At 38.8% G+C, this 21,981-nt stretch overlaps 1 protein-coding gene across 3 annotated transcripts in view; it reads right to left on the minus strand.

Annotated features, from left to right (window-relative positions):
• LOC148417356 (guanine nucleotide-binding protein subunit alpha-11) overlaps positions 1 to 20,143 on the minus strand; it is a 29,545-nt gene extending 9,402 nt beyond the window's left edge. The window contains exons 1-5 of one of the 3 annotated variants that reach the window (XM_088424868.1): positions 19,093 to 20,143; positions 7,085 to 7,269; positions 5,283 to 5,437; positions 4,348 to 4,476; positions 3,801 to 3,929 (exon numbers count right to left, since the gene is read on the minus strand). In XM_088424868.1, the coding sequence (XP_088280994.1) occupies positions 3,801 to 3,929; positions 4,348 to 4,476; positions 5,283 to 5,437; positions 7,085 to 7,269; positions 19,093 to 19,228 (734 nt within the window). In that variant the 5' untranslated portion in view covers positions 19,229 to 20,143. The remainder of the gene's footprint in view (positions 1 to 3,800; positions 3,930 to 4,347; positions 4,477 to 5,282; positions 5,438 to 7,084; positions 7,270 to 19,092) is intronic. The other 2 variants (XM_088424869.1, XM_088424870.1) reach the window with 2 other exon arrangements.
• Positions 20,144 to 21,981: the final 1,838 nt, after the last annotated feature.

A 21,981-nucleotide genomic window follows, 5' to 3' on the forward strand; every position in this document is an offset into this window, starting at 1 on the left:
CACCCAAAAACCCTGCTCCTTAAAGGAATAGAATTTGTGTGCATTACCACCATTTCCCACCTCTGGTGGTAATGCTCCAAAAGTGGTTATCAAACACAAAAAGACAATATATAAAAATGGAATAATAACTTCAAGAAGAAATAGAAGGAATGAAAAAACAGAGGAGAGAGACAAAAAAATAGCAGTATGTAGTAGTAATCATGCGTATACAATATATTGTCCAAAACCTGTTTGTTAAACAAAAACTGCAGTATTCAGAACATGTACAGTATATGAACTGAAAAATGCAAAAACATGGTCCAAAATCTGTACTGTGTATAAAAATAATCCCAAAACAGTACTGTACTGACTTAACTACAGTGTTGAATACTGTACTTGATTTTTAATGTTGAATTCTATTTCGCCCCTCGAGACCGCCAGAGACAGTGTTAAAAGCGCGGACAGTAACGTATGTAACAGCTCTATGACCCCATGATGACCCCCAGAGTTACTTGTTACTCGGATTCCTTGTCTCTGCGTTGTTCACGCGAGTAGGCTCTGAGGGACAGACTACCGGGTGACGCTGCCTTAAATATGCCCCCGGTGTCATATACATGACGTTTTTGATGGTATGCATTCTCGTGTTGCGCTTTTGCAAAGGCTTATTCTGTGCTTTTAGCACCGCCTCTGGTGTTCATCCGGAGCTCATAGAACCCTTGTTTTCCAAAGTGTCGTAGATTTGAGTTTTCCAAAACTGAGCGCCTCCTTAAATGTTTTTTTACTTTGTATCCCGCTTTGCTCAATAGGATGCATTTCACGGTCACTTCTTCCATGTCCGTAGTTGGGAATACTTACTGTCTTAATCGTAAAACCTTAACATTGCTCTTAATCATAAAACATTTCAAGTTTTTCCATTTATTGGAGAAAAAAAATCAGCTCGTTATTATACTTTACAAATACATCTCGCGGGCCGGATTGAATCCATTTGCAAGCCAGATCCGTCCCGCGGTCCAGAGGTTTGACACCACTGATATAAAGTGTCAGATCTGTTTCCCCCCCAAAAAATTCTAAATAAATATATGTCCTCAGAAAAATACTAAACATAAAGCGTCCTGTTTTGGGGTTACAGTATAGATCTGTTCATAAAAATAAATAATTAACTTAATTATTAATAAATATTTACCTGTTCTCAAAAAGAAATAGTTGTAAATAAATATTTGTCTACTGAAAAATATTCAACATAAAGCATCCTGATTGGTGTTTATATTCCACAAAAAAATATTCAACTTTTGGGATTGGTAGTATACATTCACAAAAATAAATCATTAACTTGACTGGTAATAAGAGATGGCACATGGCAAGTTGGGTCGAACCATTCCAGGTTGTGGTAGAATTTGTCTTTTTACAATAATGAAATTGAATAACCTACTTAAAGTAAAATTTGTTTTATGAACTTTTCCTGAACCAACAAATTAATTCAACAATAATTTTTAAAGGACTTTTGAATGTTTGTTTTATTTAAAATCTCGAGTATCCCCTGAAGTTACTTCAAGTACCCCAATTCGAGAACCACTGATCTAAGATGGATCACTGTTCCCCTATGACCACTGAGCACAAGCTCTAAAGAAAATGGACAGGGACTTCACCTGATTGCCATTGTCCTTCAACACTAAACAGGTAAAAACCTTAATGACACCTCAATTGAAATATCAACCAGAATCAGCAAACTTAAAATGCAGTTTCAATTAAGTTTATGTCAGGCACCCTCCTTTTTATCCTCCAGCAAAAATGAGTGACCCACTTAGAAGATAGACTCTCTCCCTATTCTAGATGAGCCAAGAGAAATGAGATCTTTAAAGCCAATTAGCAGAGCAGGAAGTACGATTGTTTATGAAAGGCTGCCTTGTTAGAGTTGAGAAGGAAATCATCGTTGGGAGTATACAACATGGGTTTGTTCATTACTATCTAGCACGGCTGCTGACATGCTCCATATTAATGCATCCACACAACCATGCGCATCAGTGAATACAGCTGGACACTTTAGCAGTTCCTCACCAAATTATGTTTGTATTTTTGGCCTCGTCACTTCACAAAAGTGAAGCCATTGAGAGCATGTAGTGAGTCACCATCATCCTCAGCAGCAGCAGCAGCAGCAGCAGCAGCAGCAGGGCCTAGTGGAGCCTATCAGCTTCGCTGCGGCGGAACGGCCGGGAAGCTCTTGAGTGCAACCACGTTGCAGTTATTTCCAGCCTTGCCAAGCGTAGGAGGCTGACATGATGGCTTCCTATTGATTCACACTCTACTGTAATCACTCTTGCTTTCTCGCTGCATCCATTTCTAGCATATCTTTTCTTGCAGAATAAGAAATGGACCTTGTTCAATGATTTGGTGGCTGGATTGTTTGTGGAAGAAATCTTTAATCGTGCACTAAATAAAACACACACACATAATGTCTGTGCGTTTCACACTTACACCTTCAGTGATTCGACTCGAATAAATACCCCTCAGAAGTACACGTAACCATTACTGGGCTACACAGGCTATTCTCCCAATCATTTAAACATCAATAAATCCACTTCAACAATTAAAACTTCTCATTACACGCCATACTGCCAAAACTTAAAATAATTAAAAATACTTTAAAATAATCTGTCCACAAAGTTTTTTTTTAATTCCACCAATAGTGGGCAAGCTTTAACAAGATTGTAGCTAATGAAGCTTTAATGCTTGGTTAAAAGCTTGGTCAAGCAACATGTTTCTTTCTTTTTTTTTTTTTTAACAACTTTAGGTAACAACTTCAATTTTTCAACGTTAAACACGGATGATCAACATAGCACTGCCTCCCTGCAGAGAGCATCCAATCGTCAATGGCCACCCTGTGACTCAATTGGCTATGCAACTGTCTATTAACTATATGGGCCCATTCACATATGCCTTTGCACACTGCACGGAAGTCCGCAACTGTCGATTGCGAATGCCCTCAAATGGGTCTGATTGCAGGCAGATTTCATACAGCCTGGCAGCACAAGTTAGCTGAATTTTAATTGGCTAAAAACTCTAACCTAACTACAACACTGGAAGGAGTGTAACCAAATTGATATAACGTAACACAAAATGAACTGAATATGGAGAATAATTTTATTGCTGCTGTCCGTAATGAAAAACGGGCTAGATTTTACACGTTGCCCTTTTAATACAATTTGTTATGCGATGCTGGTTTTTTGCTGAATTGTTTGTGCGTGAAAAAAAAAAGTCCTAGGTGCGGTAAAAATAAAACTGTTTTGTGAAAGGCATTTCTGGTTAAATCCTTTTGAGTTACTTCTATAGATTATCACCAAGCTGGAGTTTAACTCAATACTCTGAAACTGTATGTGACCAGTCACCACAATGACAATCTAAATAAGGACAGGTTAACGTGTGACTTGTCAAATTATCTGTTAAATTGGGTATTGTGAAGTAGACAATACAGTGGTACCTTGATTTACCCAACAGATTTCCAAGTTAGGCGTCGCTGCTTGATCGTTTTTTTTTTTTTTTTTTTGCTTTGTGTTGTGAGCTAAAATGTACTGGAAAAAACTAGCAGCAAGTTTAGCAGTTTATTGAGGGAGACTATTAAATGTGAGCAAATATGTGTCTTGATCGAGCTTTAATTGTATGTTATGTACTTAATGAAGTAACAAATTAAACATAAGTCAAGGTACCAGTGTTCTTATAGGAGATTCGTTAGGCATGCTCTTGGTGTAACCAACGGGTCGTTTGGACACCAAATGGAATCATGCACGGGCTGAAGTTAGTCAAAGCGGTGCAGTTTTTTTGTCTACCTGAAAATGATGCTTTGCAAGTCGAAAGGGTATTCTATGATCCCAGTGGTTGGGATTCGAACCCTAAGCACATCCTGTTGGGTGGGTAGATAGGAAGATTCAGCGATACGATCCAGATCGCTAAGATAGCTGGAGAAAGGATGGAGAGCCAAAGAAAGGAAAAAGAAAGTGAAGCATAATAGCAGATATAGCACACAATCCCTCCAAAAGGCAAGTGGATCAGTTTAGATGTAACCAAAAGAAACACTCGAGCACGAGAAGATTAGATGAAATTTTGTGCAAGGACCCCCAAAGGAATTTTAGCTTCATCCGTGATGGCAGCTCCCAAAGACAGAATTTCTATTCCTTGACTGTAAAATGAGCAGTTTGCTCCATAACATGCAAACTTCCTGCCATGTCCTGTCAGCCTGGACTGGGATACTTTGGGAGCTAACCATCAGGGATGCATTTCCGTGCAGCCCAAAGCTAGCTCGTGGCGATAGCGGCGTCGGCGGTTAACGACCAGGCCAACCAGAGACGTCACGGGCAGCGCTCAGGCCACCAGTACCTGAAGATTATATTCTCCAGGTCAAACGGGTACTCAATGATGCCGGTGGTTGGCACTCGAACCCGCAGCACATCCTGCTGAGTGGGCACATACCCCGACGTCGCTATTCGTTCTAAATCGCTAAGGTAACTGTGGATGGGGAGGAACATATCACAGGTAGGGTCATGGACACAGATTCATCACACACGAAATCAAGTACACCTCCAAAGGCACTACAGACTTTTTTTCCTAATGACTTTTTAAGTATCGTTCCCAATAATGTTAGCACTTGACAGTTATGGCGTTTTATATTTTCTAAGCCCTTAGGCCTGTGGCTTCGATTGACATTGTGCTGGATCACACAGACAGCTGTTTCTTCTCGATGTTTCATGTAGAGCTCAGGTCTTGTATGAGGTTTGAATAGATATTACAGGTGTACATAATGTTGCGGCTGGTGTGTCATGCAAAAGTCCAAAACGGATTGTCCGAATTTGGCGCGCAAATGACACAACTTATTTATGATGGATCAGAGGTCTTGGGCCTACGGAAACCATGTAAAACCTAATATGTGTACGTAGAATTAAAAAAAAAAAAATAAATCCTAAAATTTTCTGCGAATTACTTGCGATTATAACGAATCAATTATTGAATGAAATAAAAGTTTTAGTTTTACAAAGAAATAAACATATTTTAGAAACGGACTAAAATTTGAATTTGTTCATCTTAAAGGGAAACTAAGCCAAGGACATCAGAACTTTGTCATTTTACATTTTCAGTGCATTCTCTTTTTTTATATGATGCTGTTAACTTAAATATTAAATGCTTTAATTGAAAATCACGCCTATTTCCTCAAGGTGGCCACTATCTTTCCAATTTTCCACTTCCGTATGTCAAAAATATGATGTGTATGATGCATCTGTTTCTCATCTACACGGTTTGCTTGGAGGCTGACGTACTATTTGGTAGAGTCTGAGAGCTGGTACTCTCTCCTGCGGTCGTAGGCCTCCTGGATGCCAGGGTCAGCCCACAGCATCTTAATGGCACCGATGTAAGGCTGATCGAAAGACGTCACCATCTCCACATCCACCTCCCGCACCAGCTGTGCATTATTCTAAGAAGCAAAAAGGGGCAAAACGGTTCATGCAGGCAATTCTAATATGCTAATTTATAATACTCAAGACTAAAGGACCTTTGATTTTTGTCTAAATTCAGTCGCCTCTCGGTCTCATAAAATGCATCAGTTGTTGCAGCCGAAGAAAAAAAAAACCTTAAAATCTCGCTTCTTGTTTTTCGAGCAGGGTCACAGGATCATTTAAAAAAAAAAAAGTAGTTTGCAACAACGTACAGTCACATTTTTCTGACCTGGGTCACCTGAGATGGTGAGGCAGGTGAGGTAATGAGCACCTCTTCGTAATGTTGGTCATGTTTTGTTTTTTTGTTATTATAAGTGTGCGTGTGTGTGTGTGTGTGTATATATATATATATATATATATATATATATATATATATATATATATATATATATATATATATATTGTCAGATTGTCAGTGCACACACAGACACACACAGACACACACACACACACACACACACACACAGGACCCCAAATATTTTCTTGCTTCTTCATGTTTCAAATATAAAGATGTTTTCAAGGACCAAAAACAACAAACAAAAACAAAAAAAAAACAATAAATTAAATTTTAAAAAAAAGATGAAAAACATCACTCACAATAGGTGCATTTAAATGAGCGGTGGGAATTTGTATTCTGATCATTCCACCAGGTTGCAGTGGAGTCCCAAAGTGTTTGCTATACAGCAGTTTTATGATCTACTTCAGCTATTAGCTTAGCCTTAGCTAAGCATTGCTGCTTTGCTTGTATTTGTGCTTCCTCCAACAAAATCAAACCCGACAGTTGTATTTTTATGGAGATTTATCTTTTAAATAAATAAATACACCAATGGAACGTGTTAATAATTTTTTTTTTCATGACTAACGTTTGAATAATTATTTCAAATTTATGACCGAAGCAAAGTTTGATGACTTTGGTCAGTCACACTACTGAACTCAGGCCTAATCTGCTTTTTGCGTCGCTGTTTTTATTGAAAGCATACGATTCTCATATTCCAATTTTTGACCTAAAATGTTCTTGCAATTTTTCCCCTTCATTTCATAATAAAAAAAGGCAAATGAAAAAAAAAACATACTATTCTTGTACAACCTTTGTACAGCCTTTTTCACTTAAAAAAAAAAAAAAAAAAACAAGTGAAAGTTAAAAAAAAAAAAAAATAACCCTCCAAAGATCATATAGTTAACCCTTGGAAGATTATGACTTTGAGTTTACCTTTTCGTCCTTCAAAATTAAATTTTTAATTTATAATTTTATTCCAGTTATGTTTTTGCTTGAGAGAGAGAGAGAGAAAAAAAAACAACTCTCATTGTACACAGATAAAAAAAAACTCATAAGAGCATAAATGCTACAATTTGAGGTTGTAATTCATAGGTGGCAAACTCCGGTCCTCCAGGGCTGCTGTCCTGTATGTTTTCCAGGTTTTTCTCCCACAAAAACACGATTCAAATGATGAGTTAATCAAAAAGCTCTGTGAGAGCCTGAAAACGATCCCCATCATTTGAATCAGGTGTGTTTGAGAAAGAAGCAAGGAAAGCATACAGGACAGCGGCCATCCAAGACTGGAGTTTGACACATGTGAGCAGCATCAATATGAAACGAGTAAAAGTGGGAATTCAACAGGCCGTACTTTGTTCTGTTCGAACTTGTATGGTATCTTCAGGGTTTCGGTGGCTCGGATCATGGACTGCATGGACGTGAAGATGTTCTGGTAGACCAGTTTGGTGAAGCCCTTTTTGTCCTCATCGGTGTAGCCTGACCCGTGGATGATTCGCATCTGCTTGATAAAAGTGCTCTTGCCGCTCTCACCAGTACCTGATGAAGAAGAAGACCAAACCACTGAAACAAGTACCACAAGGGGGAAAAAAATGACAACACTGCTCCTGCTGCGTGTGGAGAAGTAAAACACACCCAAGATATGGCAAACTATAATATTGCAGTCTCAGGGAGCAGATTAAAGTATAAAAGTGCGTCAATAAAGAGCTGTGAGAAGAAAAAAAAAAAGCTCACTGCAAGGCAGACCGCTGCTGTTTTTGATGCCATGTGAATTTGTGTGGTAAAAACGCCGCCATACTTAGCGACAGGCTGACCTCAGCAGCCCACCTCCGTCCTGGCATGGGTACACACGACTGTGAAGGAATTTGCTCCATCATGCCCTCAGGCAGTGGTCCAAACCCTCCATGCCAAACTGTCTGTGTAACAGTCTTCAAAAATAAAGCCATAGTTTGTGGGTGGAGAGGCTCTGAAGCAAGGTATCTATAAACTATTACACCTCTTTCACATATCTGATGACGCAAGATAAAACATGTTTCTATAAAGAACTATTGTTATGGTAATGCTAAATTGTCCTTGGGTGCGTGAATGGGTGCTTGTCTCTGTGTGCCCTGCAATTGGCTGGCAACTAGTTGAGGGTGTCCACCGCCTACTGCCTAAAGTCAGCTGGGATAAACAGCTACAAGCCTGTGACCCTTTTGAGGATAAGCAGCTTTAGAAAATGAATGGATGGACTATTCTTACTTCCATTCACAACACCCAATTATTGTGAAGTTTCTTTCTGCAATGATGGCAAACTACGCGTACATACCAAAAAAATGATTTCATCAGACACTTAGTGAAACAGGTGTGGTATAAAAGATAGATAAGACTAGAACACCTTTATTGTCATTGTGAATTAGGAATCCAACTGGGCACACTGCTCTGATTGGTGCATATTATATTAATATCCATCTATCTTTTAGAGCATCTTATCCTCACAAGGGTGGCAGGCTTGCTGGTGCCTATCCCAGCTGACTTTGAGCAGTAAGCAGGGAACGCGCTGAACTGGTTTCCAGCAAATTACAGGGCGCACAGAAACGAACACACATTCAAGCACCCAATCACACTTAAGGACAATTTAGTATGTCCAATACACCTGTCATGCATGTTTTTGGAGTCGTGCAATCAATATTGATACTTTCAGTGTGTTCTTTTTTTAGTTGTTCTTTGGAATGTTGATTGCTCTGGGGGAAAAAAATTGTCTAAGTATTGTAGCGCCAGGCATAGGGCAATAGTTTAAGTCGATACAATTTTGCACAATAACTAGCGCAAACATTTTCCGGTTTTACAGACTTTGCAAAACAGATTAAAGTTTAAACTCAGTTTGACTTCTATGTAATAAGAATTTTGTGTGTGTGTGTGTGTGTGTGTGCGTTCGTACACAAATGGCTTTCAAACAAAAGTTCCACACATATATAGTATATTAATAATGGATTTTTGAACCCAATTTACCAAAGAAAAGTGCTGATTAGGAGGCCAACCAAAGAGGGTTTGCCTGTAAGAGCATGTGTGTAGATAATAAGGACGACAGTAAGAATCAATATTTGTTTCGGCTCTCACATAGCCTGAAACAAAAGTGAGATCACCTGTGTTTGCAATTCTGTGAACATACAATATGTGCTACTATTTTAAGAGCATTTTTGACCCCGCTGAACCAAACCAACACACTACACAGTTACACATCATCATCTATCTACAGAAGAGCCTTTAGGTATAAGCTGACAATCTACAATACAGTCATTGTGCTATAAAAGGCCACCAGGGCCGAGTTGCAAAACATTGCAGAAAATATCCATCAGAAAGAGTTAAGTGTTGCTTTTTGAATGGAAAGCACATATGAATGCACAGTTGACACAGCCATCCAAGCGCTGGATAATTTGCGAGTGACAAATCAGCTTATTTGTAAAAATAAAAAAATAAAAAAATAAAAAAATTAACTACCATTTAAAATGATTGCCGCAGTAGTGTTATAGCTGCTGTTTCACTGGGATTACTTTATTTGTTATGAAGGACTTTGTATGAAAAACTGGAAAACAAATGCATAGACGAGTATAATGGAACCTGAAGGGTCAAACACGTTTGTTTTCAATATAAATTTTTCATATAAATATAAACAAAATAGTTGTCGAGAGTTCAGATCACCATAAAGCATTAAGCAGATGTTATTTGTTTCAATCAACTCCACGCTTTTTTTTTTTGCTGGCAGGTTGGACATTTTTGTGTCATGTTAGTGTTTAATGAGCCCCAAATGGACCGCCACTTAGCACCTTGATTCAGTTAGTAAAGGAACTGTTCAAGTTGCTGAATTCTTATATCATTTGGCAGTAGGGCTGCAATTAATTACAGCTTTTATAATCAAATATACTGTCAATTAATCGATAAATTGGATTTTTTTTTAATTCTAAAATTTCCATTACATTACTGTGTTCAAGAACATTTTCCCAAATTTGACTAATGCAGAAAATACAATCGAACCTTTTATTATTATTGGACTGCTGTTTTGCGCCCTAACATCATAAAACATGTTGATATTCATTTTCCAAAGTAAAGTCAATGTTTGTAAATATCTGGTTTTGAATGAACAATGATAGTATACTTTCATAAAGACTACTAAATAAATAATAAAAAAAATAGTTAAGAGACTGACATTTTGAGAATTTGAACAATTTTAGATCTCAAAACGATTGTTTATCAAACGCTTATCAAATCGACGCATCCCTATTTGACATCACCGAAAACATGACAACTATACATAGTATAATGATGTCATGGTTACTACCTATTACTACTTTTGCTTTCAGTTTGTCCCATTAGGGGACGCCACAAGCGCATAATTCTGTTTCATCTAAGCCTGTCTTCTGCTTGCACACCTCTAAAACCAACTGCTTCTCTTGCCTAACTACATTTAGCAAACTTCTCTTGGACGCTCCATGAGCTAGCTTGCCTGGCAGCTCCATCTCCAAACACATAAAAGTGGAATCTCTTGCAGGCATGACAAGTTCGGTTCAACAGATCCCATTGTTCCTGTGCGTACGTGGAAAAACCAGCAGAAGCATTTCTCACGGTCAAGCTACTGTACATTCGCTGGAGCTACTCCTTAGGGTTCATGCTAGTTCCCATGGCAACCCCAGCTCTGGACTCGTAAATACATGGCAGACAACAGTGGATGATGGGCTTCGTCATGTCTCCATGGAGCCAAGGCAAACATGCACAAAAAAAAAAAAAAATTCTATCGCTCCATACTTTGCACAGAGGTCAAAAAGTGCAATGTACATGATAAGACTCATTCATAAACAGTATTATGTCACTACATCTACAATATGTTATATTGTCTGTACATTTATACAGTACTCTTAAACACACCAGGAGCTTGCTCAAATGAAATAAACAAAAAACCCTAACCCACACATACGTGCTTTCTGTGGGATTGTTTAAAGATGTCAATGTAAATATTAAGTTTAATGAGATGTCAGCTAAAAGTCCTAGTAAATGTAGGTTTTGATTATGACTGTTTAAAGGAAAAAAGTGCTTTGAAATATGTACATAAAGTAGGCCCTTTATTTCTGTTTGATAATAAAAGGTGCAAAACTAAGTATACACAGTCAAAAGGCAAATAGATGTTTTCTAACTATGCCACTATGAAATTCAAACAGGAAACTCAGACCGATCACAAATAAGCAGAAATGCAATCAAATTTAAAATATCCAGCAGAGTAAATCCACCTGGGAGGCTTAAAATTCCCACCATATTAAGTATTATTCATTCATACATTCATTCAATGAAATGAGCATTAACTCACGGGAAACAAAAAACCTTCAAACTGATCCCATTCATAGGGCAGGGCTATCTCGAGGGAAGACAGACATTTTGGTTATGATTTACATGAAGATCAATAACCAGAAGCACAGCATGAATGATCCATGTTGAAAAGTAAAGAGTGGTGAGGGAGGAGGTGCAAAATGTGATAAAAATGGTGTCCTGAGTAAATGATTCCCTAACACATCCCCCTAAGCACATCAAACAGCGATACCCACTCCAGCTCAGTGCCTAGCAAGGCTGACTTGGGGGGGGGGGGGGGTGCCTCACTGTACAGGAAGCAAATGGCTGTCAAGTGGACTTTTCGCCTGCGGGAACATTTCCAGTGACACTTTTAGGAAGTAAACTTGCTTACAGCCTGAAGGAAACCAGGCATGGCCACCACAGTAAAAGAACATTTTAGATGAAAAAGTGCCAGTCAGGCAAGTTGGCCTACAGCCTGCAGGCCAGTCACAAGTATTCAAGGATCATCCTCGAACTCATTAACTTTGCTGCAACAAAAATTGCCTTTGGTTATTTAATGTTTACTTGAAGCATGTACATATTCCACCATCTCTATTTACAAAAATTAAAACAAATCCTACTTTAGGGTTACTACAGCATATAAAGTTAGTATTCTTGATAAATGAAATAATCCTTTCAAAGTTTAATTAAAGTCTATGGTATGGTATGTTTCAATTACTAACAAAGATGTCATCTACAAAAATGGTTTCAAAGAAAAATAAACCTGAGCATGCAGCTATTGCAACGTTTTACAACATGCAGTAAGAAAAAAAAAAAAATCAAACTTTATAAATACCTGTACTGTAATACAAAACGTATGTGGCTTTCCCACTGCTTAGAGGAGGGTGTGAGTGAACAAATTTCCCATGTTACCAAAAACAAGAGAAAAGCCTTTCCACCCTCAAATCTCCTCCCACCAAGCAAGGCGGTAAAACAGCAGAGACAAAACCTTAAGGGACAAATGCAGGCATGAAGAACAACCTCATACACTAAATTGAAGCGGAGGAAGGAAGGAAGGAAGGAAGGAAGGAAGGAAGGAAGGAAGGAAGGAAGGAAGGACAAAGCAATTATCAAATTAAATGTAAATTATTTCATAACTGATTAATCTTATAATAATGAATTAATTATTAATAATGTACCTTAAACTTGAAATTGTCTAAATCCTTAAAAAAAAAAAAAATCAGCCTTTCAATAACACATGCTCTCAGGTTTCAGAAGTCTGATCAGTTTAGGCTTCTTTCAAAACAAGACATTTGGATCTATTTGCAAATACAGTATTGCGCTTACTTTGGAAAACCACAATCAATGCTGCTGCCAATTCACTGATGGAGTTGCAGACCAACCATAAAACTATATCATAATTGATGTACGTGTGCATTTTTGGCACTGTCAATTTGAAATAAAGTCCTGTTATTGAATAAAGGAATGAACTTAAAACATGGTTTGCAATCCAATAAATCGATTCACAAAATAATCGACAGGTTAATTATTAAAATAGTCATTTAGTTTCTGCACTAATCCTGTATACCTGTCAGTATACCTCGAAATGTCATCATAGATGTATTATATCTACACCCTTATTTATTTATTTTTGTCCACTAATGTGATGACATCTTAACTTGCTCATATAAGGGTTGGAAAAACGCAATTGTCTTCAAGTGGATAAAGCAGCCATTCCAGCAAGCACTGATCTGTGATCTGTGTATTTGCTACACATGGTCAGCATTGACATTTACAACCAAGTGGAAAAGCATCAGTACAGAAATGTGTCGATCCGGGCAGGTGCTGCCATAATTGCCTTCTACACTTTTTGTCCTAGCTGCTGTACTCGCAAACCTGTCAAAAGTTGTCTGACACAAACATCACATGGGATGCTGACATTGTCATGCATCTAACTATGAGATTGCAAGATGCTGAGTCTATGAGAATATCCTACTTGGGTGGTTTCCGTGTAAAAGGCAAAATTGGTTAAAAGCCCATGGAAATTTTGGATAAGCTCTAAGTAAAAGAGGCTGCAGAGCGTGTGAAATTACAAGAGCATAGCAGAGGATGCCGGTTTTCACAAAAATTCCTTGCATACTTGTCCTTCTTGAGAAATTATATTAAATTACATTGGTTGCAGTTTAATCCACATGCCATTCGAATTACCCAATGGACATTTTCAACACATCTCCAAATAGAAACAACTTCAATGAAGTGGAATTTATGAAATACAGAAAAAGGTGCAGTTGCAAGCTATTCTTATTAAAGACATATCACTAGCCAGGTTCCTAGTGATAACTTGAGATTTGAATGAATGACACATGCATACAGTGGACATAAAAGTCTACACACTCCAGTTCAAATGCCAGGTTTTTGTTAAAAAAAAAAAAAAAGATACATTTTCAAAGTTGTTCCTACCACTAATGCCACCTTTAACCTGTCCAACTGAATTAAAATGTTCTCAATATTTGAGAAGTGAAATAACTTACAGGCAGTTGCACAAGTGCGTACAACACCTTATAAGTGGGATGTGGCTGTATTCAGCATTTACTTGTCACATTTAAAGTCAGCACATACTTGCCAGCGTTTAAAATGCCTCTCTGATTATTCCCAAAGAAATCTTAGCCCACTATTGTGACCATGTCAAAGTGTCCTTGAGCAAGACAATGAACACCCAATTTCTCCTGATGCTGCATCATCTGTACGTAAATGACTAGTTAGTATAAAGCGCTTTGAGCACCAAAGGTAGAAAAACGAAACATAAGTGAAAGTTGATTTACCAAGTCATTTCATTCTCGGATTACTTTTTTTCTGGACTCGTTTTTAGAGCTTTAAATAATGACAAATCCGATTTAAAAAAAGGTTTTAATTTCAATCCAACCATTTTCTTATCACTTATCCTCACTACGGTTGGCTGGGGCTCATTTCCGTTGTCTTTGGGCAGTAGGCGATGCACACCCTGAACTGGCTGCTAGCCAATCACAGGGCACACATAGACAACTGTTTGGAGTATGGGGGAGGAGTAGCCAGACACAACCAACGCAGCCATGGGGAGAACAGGCAAACTCCACACAGGAAAGGCAGTCTGAATAAAACGCACGACCACTAAACTGTGAGGCGTACGTGCTAACCATTTATCTACCGTGCTGCCCTAATTTAAATCCATTATCTCAAATTGTTTGGAGAGAAAATGTACAAATGTGAATTGCGATTCTTATGGGTTTGGTCCATACCATCCATAGAAAATCAGCAAAAATGTTGGTTATTGTTTTCCAAATTAAAACACATGTTGAAAAGTGGTTGAAATTCCTTATTTGGGGGAAAAAATGATAGGCTATGTGTTTGGGAAACTTTGTTATGTATGATAAACCCACAATTGAACTTTTTGGTTGTACTTGCATTATGTATATTGTGCAAAACACAGCAGCTCATTGCCAGAAAAACGCATTCAACTTGACAGAAGAAAAAGGGCAGGAAATGTCCATGAGAATTGTTGGGAATGCATTTGAGGTTGGACATAGGCAATTTAAATGGTGGCAGGTGTGGGCTGGCCCCCATTCCTGACTATGTACGTCAAAAATTCATTTTAACCGGGAGAGGTGGCATTGAACTAATATGACTTTTGAACCCTTTTTTTGCATTTCATCAAAAAGATTTTTTGTAAACAGTTGTATAGATTGTAGGTCAAATTAAAGGTGGAAAAGTTTTTATATTATTTATCTTGGTCTTGTTGGTTTTAATCACAAAGACCTGGCAATTGAAGGGGAAGTTTTTAGAGCCACAATACAGTACATATACAGTAAAAAAGCAATAGCCAGAGCAGCTAGCAGTCTTGCAGTCTGACACATATCTGCTGAAAGTTTAGGGTGTGTCAATATGTGTTTGCTCAATCAACAGAGCTGCCAGACAAATAGTGCACGTCTTATGAACACACTATTACCATGCTGCGAACTGACATTTTTCGCGGACTGGCTCAGACATTTGAGAATGCAAATAGAGAATGCGGCATTCAAAAATATCTAAACATGAAACCAATTGCTCACAAATCTTTGGTTGGTTTATTTTACCCGCAAATTATATTCAAGTCTAATGCTCATCAAAGGTTCGTGTTGACTTCAGCAGCTGGTAATATTGGAAACCATGATAAACCCTTGTGGCATTATGTTGCAAATTATGGAAATTGCTTTGATTTTTTTTATGATATAAAAGAAGCGGTGAGAAAAAAACACTAGGGTGCTGAAATTTACATCAGATGATTCAAACGTAAAATTTCAAAATGCAACGATTGACATTTTTACGTGATTGCAGCTGGATGTGCAAGATTTTGTGTTAAAAAATAATCAATGTCCAAATTTTGGACCATATAAAACCATTATAATTAACATTTGAGAGGCATTTTAATAGGATTTAATTCATTGATATTCCTGCGATTTTTGCAACATTCTATTGAGTGGCGGTCAAACTATGTCAGCAAATAGAAAATTCTTTGTTGACCTGTGTTTCACCTCCAGACAGGCGGTGGCGGTAGAGGCCAGTTAATGGCTATGTCTTAAAGTTTCATTGTCACGTCACAGACTACCCAAAGACAGACCATACCACTTTTCAATTTTTAGCAGGTGTTAATAAATTGAACCTACATCTGTATGGACAGAACTGATGCCATTGAACAATTTGAGTGGTTGAAGGAAAAAAAAATATTCATACATAACTTGAATTATTACACCTTAAAAAGCATTTACAAAATTATGGGAAAAAAATGCAATGTGTATAGTTTGCAAAGTGTGTGTACAAGGGTTAAACACAATTATCATAGGTGCTAGAATTACTGGAAGGCATTATGGGTATATGTAGGTTGGCCCCAACAACAAACACTCAATAACCCACATCGAGCAACCTGTTTGAGCAACACGATATGCATGATATTTGAATGATGCATCTGCTCAGCATATCTATACCGTGCGGAATGTAAATCTTAAAGGCAAACAATGTATTTTGATGCATTTTTTTTTGGATTCACATTACCATTGACCAGAAAGTTTTTTTTTTTAATTATTATTTCCCCATTTCCCATAAAACCAAATCAAATAACTCCTTTGTTCTTATCCCAGAGTGAGCTTGTTTTAACCTGACACTGTATTGAATAATATGCTGGCAAAATAAAACGTGTGGCTCTTTGAACGATATGACTGATGCAGCAGCTCCGCAAGATCTGTGTGAAAGGGTGGTTGCATCCACCGCATGACCACATTTGCAACTTGCAACTAAGGCTGTCTTTGTTCCACCGACTTTTAACAAGACAAAATGATACATAATTGAAGGCTATAAAGTGTGTCTTGTTTCATTAGCGTCTGCACATATTGTTGCATTTACACTTCAAAGATGACAGGAGAACTCGACATAATTGAATGATTTTTTTCCCCCATGTTGCAGCTTGTGCAAATTCTGCAGCGAAGACAAACTTTATATTAGCTGTACAAATAACTATGACTATGAGCAATTGAAATATTGCTTGGTATTTCATACATGAACAATGGAAGGCCACGTCATTATTGAGAACAAAGTGTCAGCACTGGAGTTCCAGGCGTTGTCACGTGGCCAGTGTTAATTAAACCCACTTATTCTCCTCGCTCCCCTTAGTGTGTGAAAAAACCTTCGTCCACATGGCTTTGTTTATTGGAAGGGGGGAAAAAAAACTGCTGGAACACAAATTCGTATAATGCGGTTTCATTCATTAACAAGCATGCCAAACCACTCGGTGGCAGTTGCGTTGCCAAATTCTGTCCAATCGGAAAGAACTTCGGGCTCTTAATGTCACTGGTGTCAGCGTCGTTGACCTGAAATAGTGTAGAGTGATGACGCAAATCTCCTCTTTATGCTTGCTAGATATTTACCACCCTGTTGCAAGAACCTCAACTACATGTAGATCAGTGGCAAACATGCGGCCCACGGGATGATTTTGTAATGTAAAGTATAAAAATTAGCTGATTTTTTTTCAATAAATGAAAAACTTGAAATATTTTACGATTAATATTATTGTTTTATGATGAATACTTATGTTGTGCTTGTACTATTTGACAGTATTAAAAAAAAATAGAGTAATAAATTTCAAGTTGTTGTTTAAAGTTTTATAAATATATACCATGATTTTATTGGTCCGGCCCACTTGAGTATAGATTTTCCTCTTTGCGGCTCGCAAGTTAAAACGAGTTTGACACCCATGGTGTAGACTATGCTTTAATCCAAGATGGTATGTGAATTATGAGGCTCATGTTTGAGAGGGGTTACATCCGTTTCCTTCAATTTGCCAGGTGATTTGTCATTAAATTTGAAGTATAAAAATGTAATTTGTGAATGAATAACATGCTTGCAGTGGGTCACCTTATTGAACACCATTCTACCAGAGATTACCTACCAACCTATGAGATGGAATAACATGATTTGATTAAACCAGTGTCCGGTCATGCATTTGGTACCTGGGCCTTCAAGTGGGAGCTAACTGGGTTCAGTATTTCCGCTACATTAATTTTAGCAACAGGGGCCCACTGCTCCTAAATCCTCACCGCCACTGTTTGGATTGAACGTTATAACTTTTTGGGGGCCAAAATGGCAACCTCAGGCAAAGCAATTTTGGGATCATCATCCGAAAATGTTAAAAAAAAAAAAAAAAAGCAAGCATTGCTTTGTCATCATTTTGTTGCCCTTACTCCCGGAAGTCATTTCTTCAACGTTTGGCGCTAAATTAGCTTGCTACCCAGGAGCAAGGACTTCAGATAATATGTGTTAGTCAGTGCACTGCAGCAGCAAACAAGCTGTGTTAAGCAGCTCCACACCTTTGTGGCATGTGAACAACTGCTACTCTTTGAAGATAGCCGTAAATTGTGTATCTTTTATTGTAGAAAATAAGATTAAACAAGCGTATCTTATAATAAAATGAGGTAGAACAAGATACCTTGCCAATTCAAAGGAAATATGTGAAAACTGCTGCAAAAATGAAAAATATGAATAGTTCTCAGTACCTTTGAGAAAAGCTAAATGAAAAGTAACTTTTACAAAGAAGCAGATACATAACTTTGCGGGTATGGACAAAGCATGAAACATGTGCCAGGTTGTTAATCTGTGTACCTGAGAGCATATCAGGGGCATTATCAGTCACAATCACAAAATCACTGATGGTCAAGCCCCGTTCATTATCAACAGAGTGAAATGTCGCATTCACAATTACGGCTACGTGGTTTCATGCTCACAGAAGTTTGCAAAACCCGAAAAGACAGCACTGCACTCGGTGGCCATGCATCACAAGTTACTAGCACTGGTCGTTTCGGTCAAGGGACTGGAAAATCTCTTTGAAAAGCAGTGGTGCAGCTGTCTCAGTTGAAAAACCTTCAAGGTGATATAGCGTAACTTGGCTCCGCTGTTGGCCAAATTTCTCATAATACTGTGAATGCATAAATCTTTGCTTTTAACGAGGATGGGACGGTTGAATTTCCTCCATCATTTGTGTTTGTGTCTCCTGTCTCGCAAGCTTGACTTCCCCAACAGTTGCATGGTGACGTCATGACATAGTGGACCTTTGACTGAAGCAGATTTGTGTTAAGTTTTTTTTAACATAAATTTTGGAACGTTTTAAATCGATTCCGAATCCGAGTAAATGAGAAGGTGAATCGATTTTTTGGCACAACCCTAGTAATTAAAGTACATTGTTCGTATAGAAACGTTGGCAATTCGCTAGCAGTCATGGAGATGCAAGATGACAAATGACTACACTCTGCATCCAGTTCAGTCAAATAGGCAAGACAGCTAAAAAAATGTCTTCCGATTCTTATTCAACCGTATCAACTAGATGACTAAACGGTGAGGTCAAGCAGCTCTTATCTGCATACTGTGACCACAACACACCATAGATTTGCATATTAACAAGCCAGTCAAAAGCATGCCACTTTGACAAGTGTGTGCAATGTTTTGCATACCATGACATGAAAATTGATTCTCTGTTACTAAATGTAGAAAGATTACTATGCTCACCCAGCAGAAGGAGCTTCAGCTCCCTCCTGGCGTCGCGTTTGTCCCGCCGCAGTTGCTTTTCGATCTCCGAGTTGATCCGTTTGGACTCTTTCGCCTCTTCACTCAGGCAACAAGCCATCATGGAGTCAAGAGTCATCACCGCATGAGCCAGAAAAGCCCTGCCTGACAAACGGAGGGGGGCGGGGGGCTCGGAAAAGGCTCTTGAAGCTCAAGTCAATGGATCCCGTTCACTTGAATGGAATCTCGCTACTTTCTTTGCTCGTTACCGGTGACAAATATTTGACAGCTTAACGCTTAAGTCGTATGCAAATTCGGAGGTTGCAAGGGGAAAAATGCCAGTAGATAACAGGGGAACAGGCAATGTCTTGAAGGGTGCAAAAAACAAGTTTCTTATTACAAAGAAAAGAATAAATAAACCAAAATCATCTAGCTAACGTGGAGGTGTTCATTAATGGGATTCCCGGTATGTCAACACCTTTTAAATCATTCCTAGGCGGCTTCTCACTCCCGAAGCTTAACTACGTAGAAGTAAAAGCCTTTAAAAAAAAAAAATTAAAAACTCGTGTCCACGAGACAGCTGGACACTGCTAGTCGCCCCTGCTTCATTTGTCGGAGCCCTCCCGCGAACTTAGCCGCACCGACACTTTACGCCCGCACAGTGGTAGCAACCGCCGCCTGTCAGCCCGTCCATCTACCGCACGCAAACGTCGATGAGCCCACTTCGCCAAAAACTCGACTTGCACATTGGAAAAAAAAATCCCAACTTGGGAAAATGACCAATGGGTTCAAGTTATTGGGAGTGAAAGGTGGCTAAATGGTGGAGCTAACCAGTTAGCGAGCTACGTTAGCTTGAGGTATCCATCCCTGGAATTGCAGCGGGGGGAAAAACGCACAAACTGCCGGTAGGAACTTCATCACTTGGAACCGCGCACTGTCCAAACGCTCGCTCGGTGAGAAAAAAAAAGACCTCAAAGTGTCGAATACTGACAGTCAAATTATGCAAGTCCTCGTTCCTAGTGTTTTTTTTTTCCTGGTTGGATTAGCGCCCCTCCTCGCCATCCACTCCTCTCCCCATGACGTCACGGCCTAGCTGCTTTACTGACATATCCCTACGCGAATGGAGAAGAGTATGTCGACATTGAAAGGCGGGACTTAATTTAGAATTGAAGTTTATAACGTTGCAAGGTTGTGAGAGAGGACGATTTCCTCCCTTCCTTCCTTCTTCCTCTCTTTCCCTTCCTTCCTTCCTTTTGGGAGGTGTGTCAGCCCCAGGCCACACGGCCCCCGAGCTGCTTTTTCTGGATGATTACACTTGTACCTGACAACATTGCAATAATTGATTTTTTTTTTTAAATATGTTGTTTTAAAGCACCCAAAGGTAATTAAAGACTCCAAACTATCTTTTGGTTTAAAATGATGTCTTGACTTTACCCTCCCTCTTGCCCAGCTGGGATAGGTGCCAGTACATGGAAGATGAATATACAGATGCATTATGTGACGTTTAAGACTTGAGCCACTCTATTACCACAATTATGCAAGCGATTAATAAGATGTAACTGTGTCACATCGTTTGGAGCAGTTCACTTTCCTTCATAGGAAATTGAATGCACAAACACACACAAACACTAAATTTTATGATCGAAACAGTTTGATCCTGAGATTAAATTAATTTACTGGTCATTATATTTTATGGGGGGAAAAATCAATCGACATTAAAACAGTTTAACACTAGTGTTGATTGTGATCAACTTTTCACTGACATTTCACTGAACACTCAGTTGCACTAGTAACATGACAGCTAGTGTCAATATTTGAAGTAGCTTTTCTTTATTTTAGTGACAAATTACAAGACTGGGGAAAGGTGTCTCGACTTTCCAGTAAATGTGACATTGCAATAAATAAATACAAAGGTGTCATGTTTGCTATTCTAATTTAGCAGGTGAGAAGAAACCTGCTTCAGTTCAGTTAAAAAACAGGTTTCAGGTTAAGCTTGAACAAGAGCCATTAAAAATATGTTTTAAGTATAGAAGATAACATATTTTGAAAAGTAAAGTGCAGTAAGTACAAGTGGGTGACTTAGTGGAAGATGGGTTTGCACAGTCCTTCTCAAATAGTGGAGAGGGACACAGATGACCCCAAGGAACAAGCTTGAAAGTTAACATTTTGGATTTAAAGTTAACATTTGTTGAAAGTTTATTTATTTTGCGTTTGTCTTTTGTTAATACTGCATTAAAAAGATCTTATTTACACTCACCGGGGTTCTCTTTCGCCTTTCCTTTGGGGGCCTTGGGTACTGGGTTAGCCTCACAGTTAGAACCCTGAGTTCAATTACAGCTCGCTCCGGTCTTCCTGTGTGGAGTTTGCATCTTCTCCCTGTACCCATGTGTGTTCTCTCCAGGCACTCTGGCTTCTTCCTACACTACAAAAGCATACATGGCAGGTGTATTAAACACTCTAAATTGTCCTTAGGTGTGATTGGGTGCGTGAATAGCTGTTGGTCTCTGCGTGCCCTGCAATTGGCTGGCAACCAGTTCAGATCTCCCCCGGTTACTGTCCGAAGACAACTGAGATAGGCACATGCAAGCCTGCGACCCTAGTGAGGAGAAGTGGTTATAGGTAAAGGATGAAAAGATGCAATGACATGAAAGTCTCAGCTGGAAAATATCCCATAGGGTTGAATGAGGGCCTGGGAACGCCTGGGGATTCCCCCCGTGGAGCTGGATGAAGTGGCCAGGGAGAGGGAAGTCTGGACTTCCCTGCTGAGGCAGCTGCCCCCGCGACCCGACCCCGGAGAAGCGGAAGAAAATTGATGGATGGGTTGAATGAGACTTTGCAAGATATGTGTTTTGTTTTTTTTATAATTGCATTTTGCCAGGAGAATGAAAAGGA

Source organism: Hippichthys cyanospilos, chromosome 10 (genome assembly GCF_059441005.1).
Source record: "Hippichthys cyanospilos isolate Australia breed blue-spotted pipefish chromosome 10, RoL_Hcya_1.0, whole genome shotgun sequence".
NCBI classification, from domain to species: domain Eukaryota; kingdom Metazoa; phylum Chordata; class Actinopteri; order Syngnathiformes; family Syngnathidae; genus Hippichthys; species Hippichthys cyanospilos.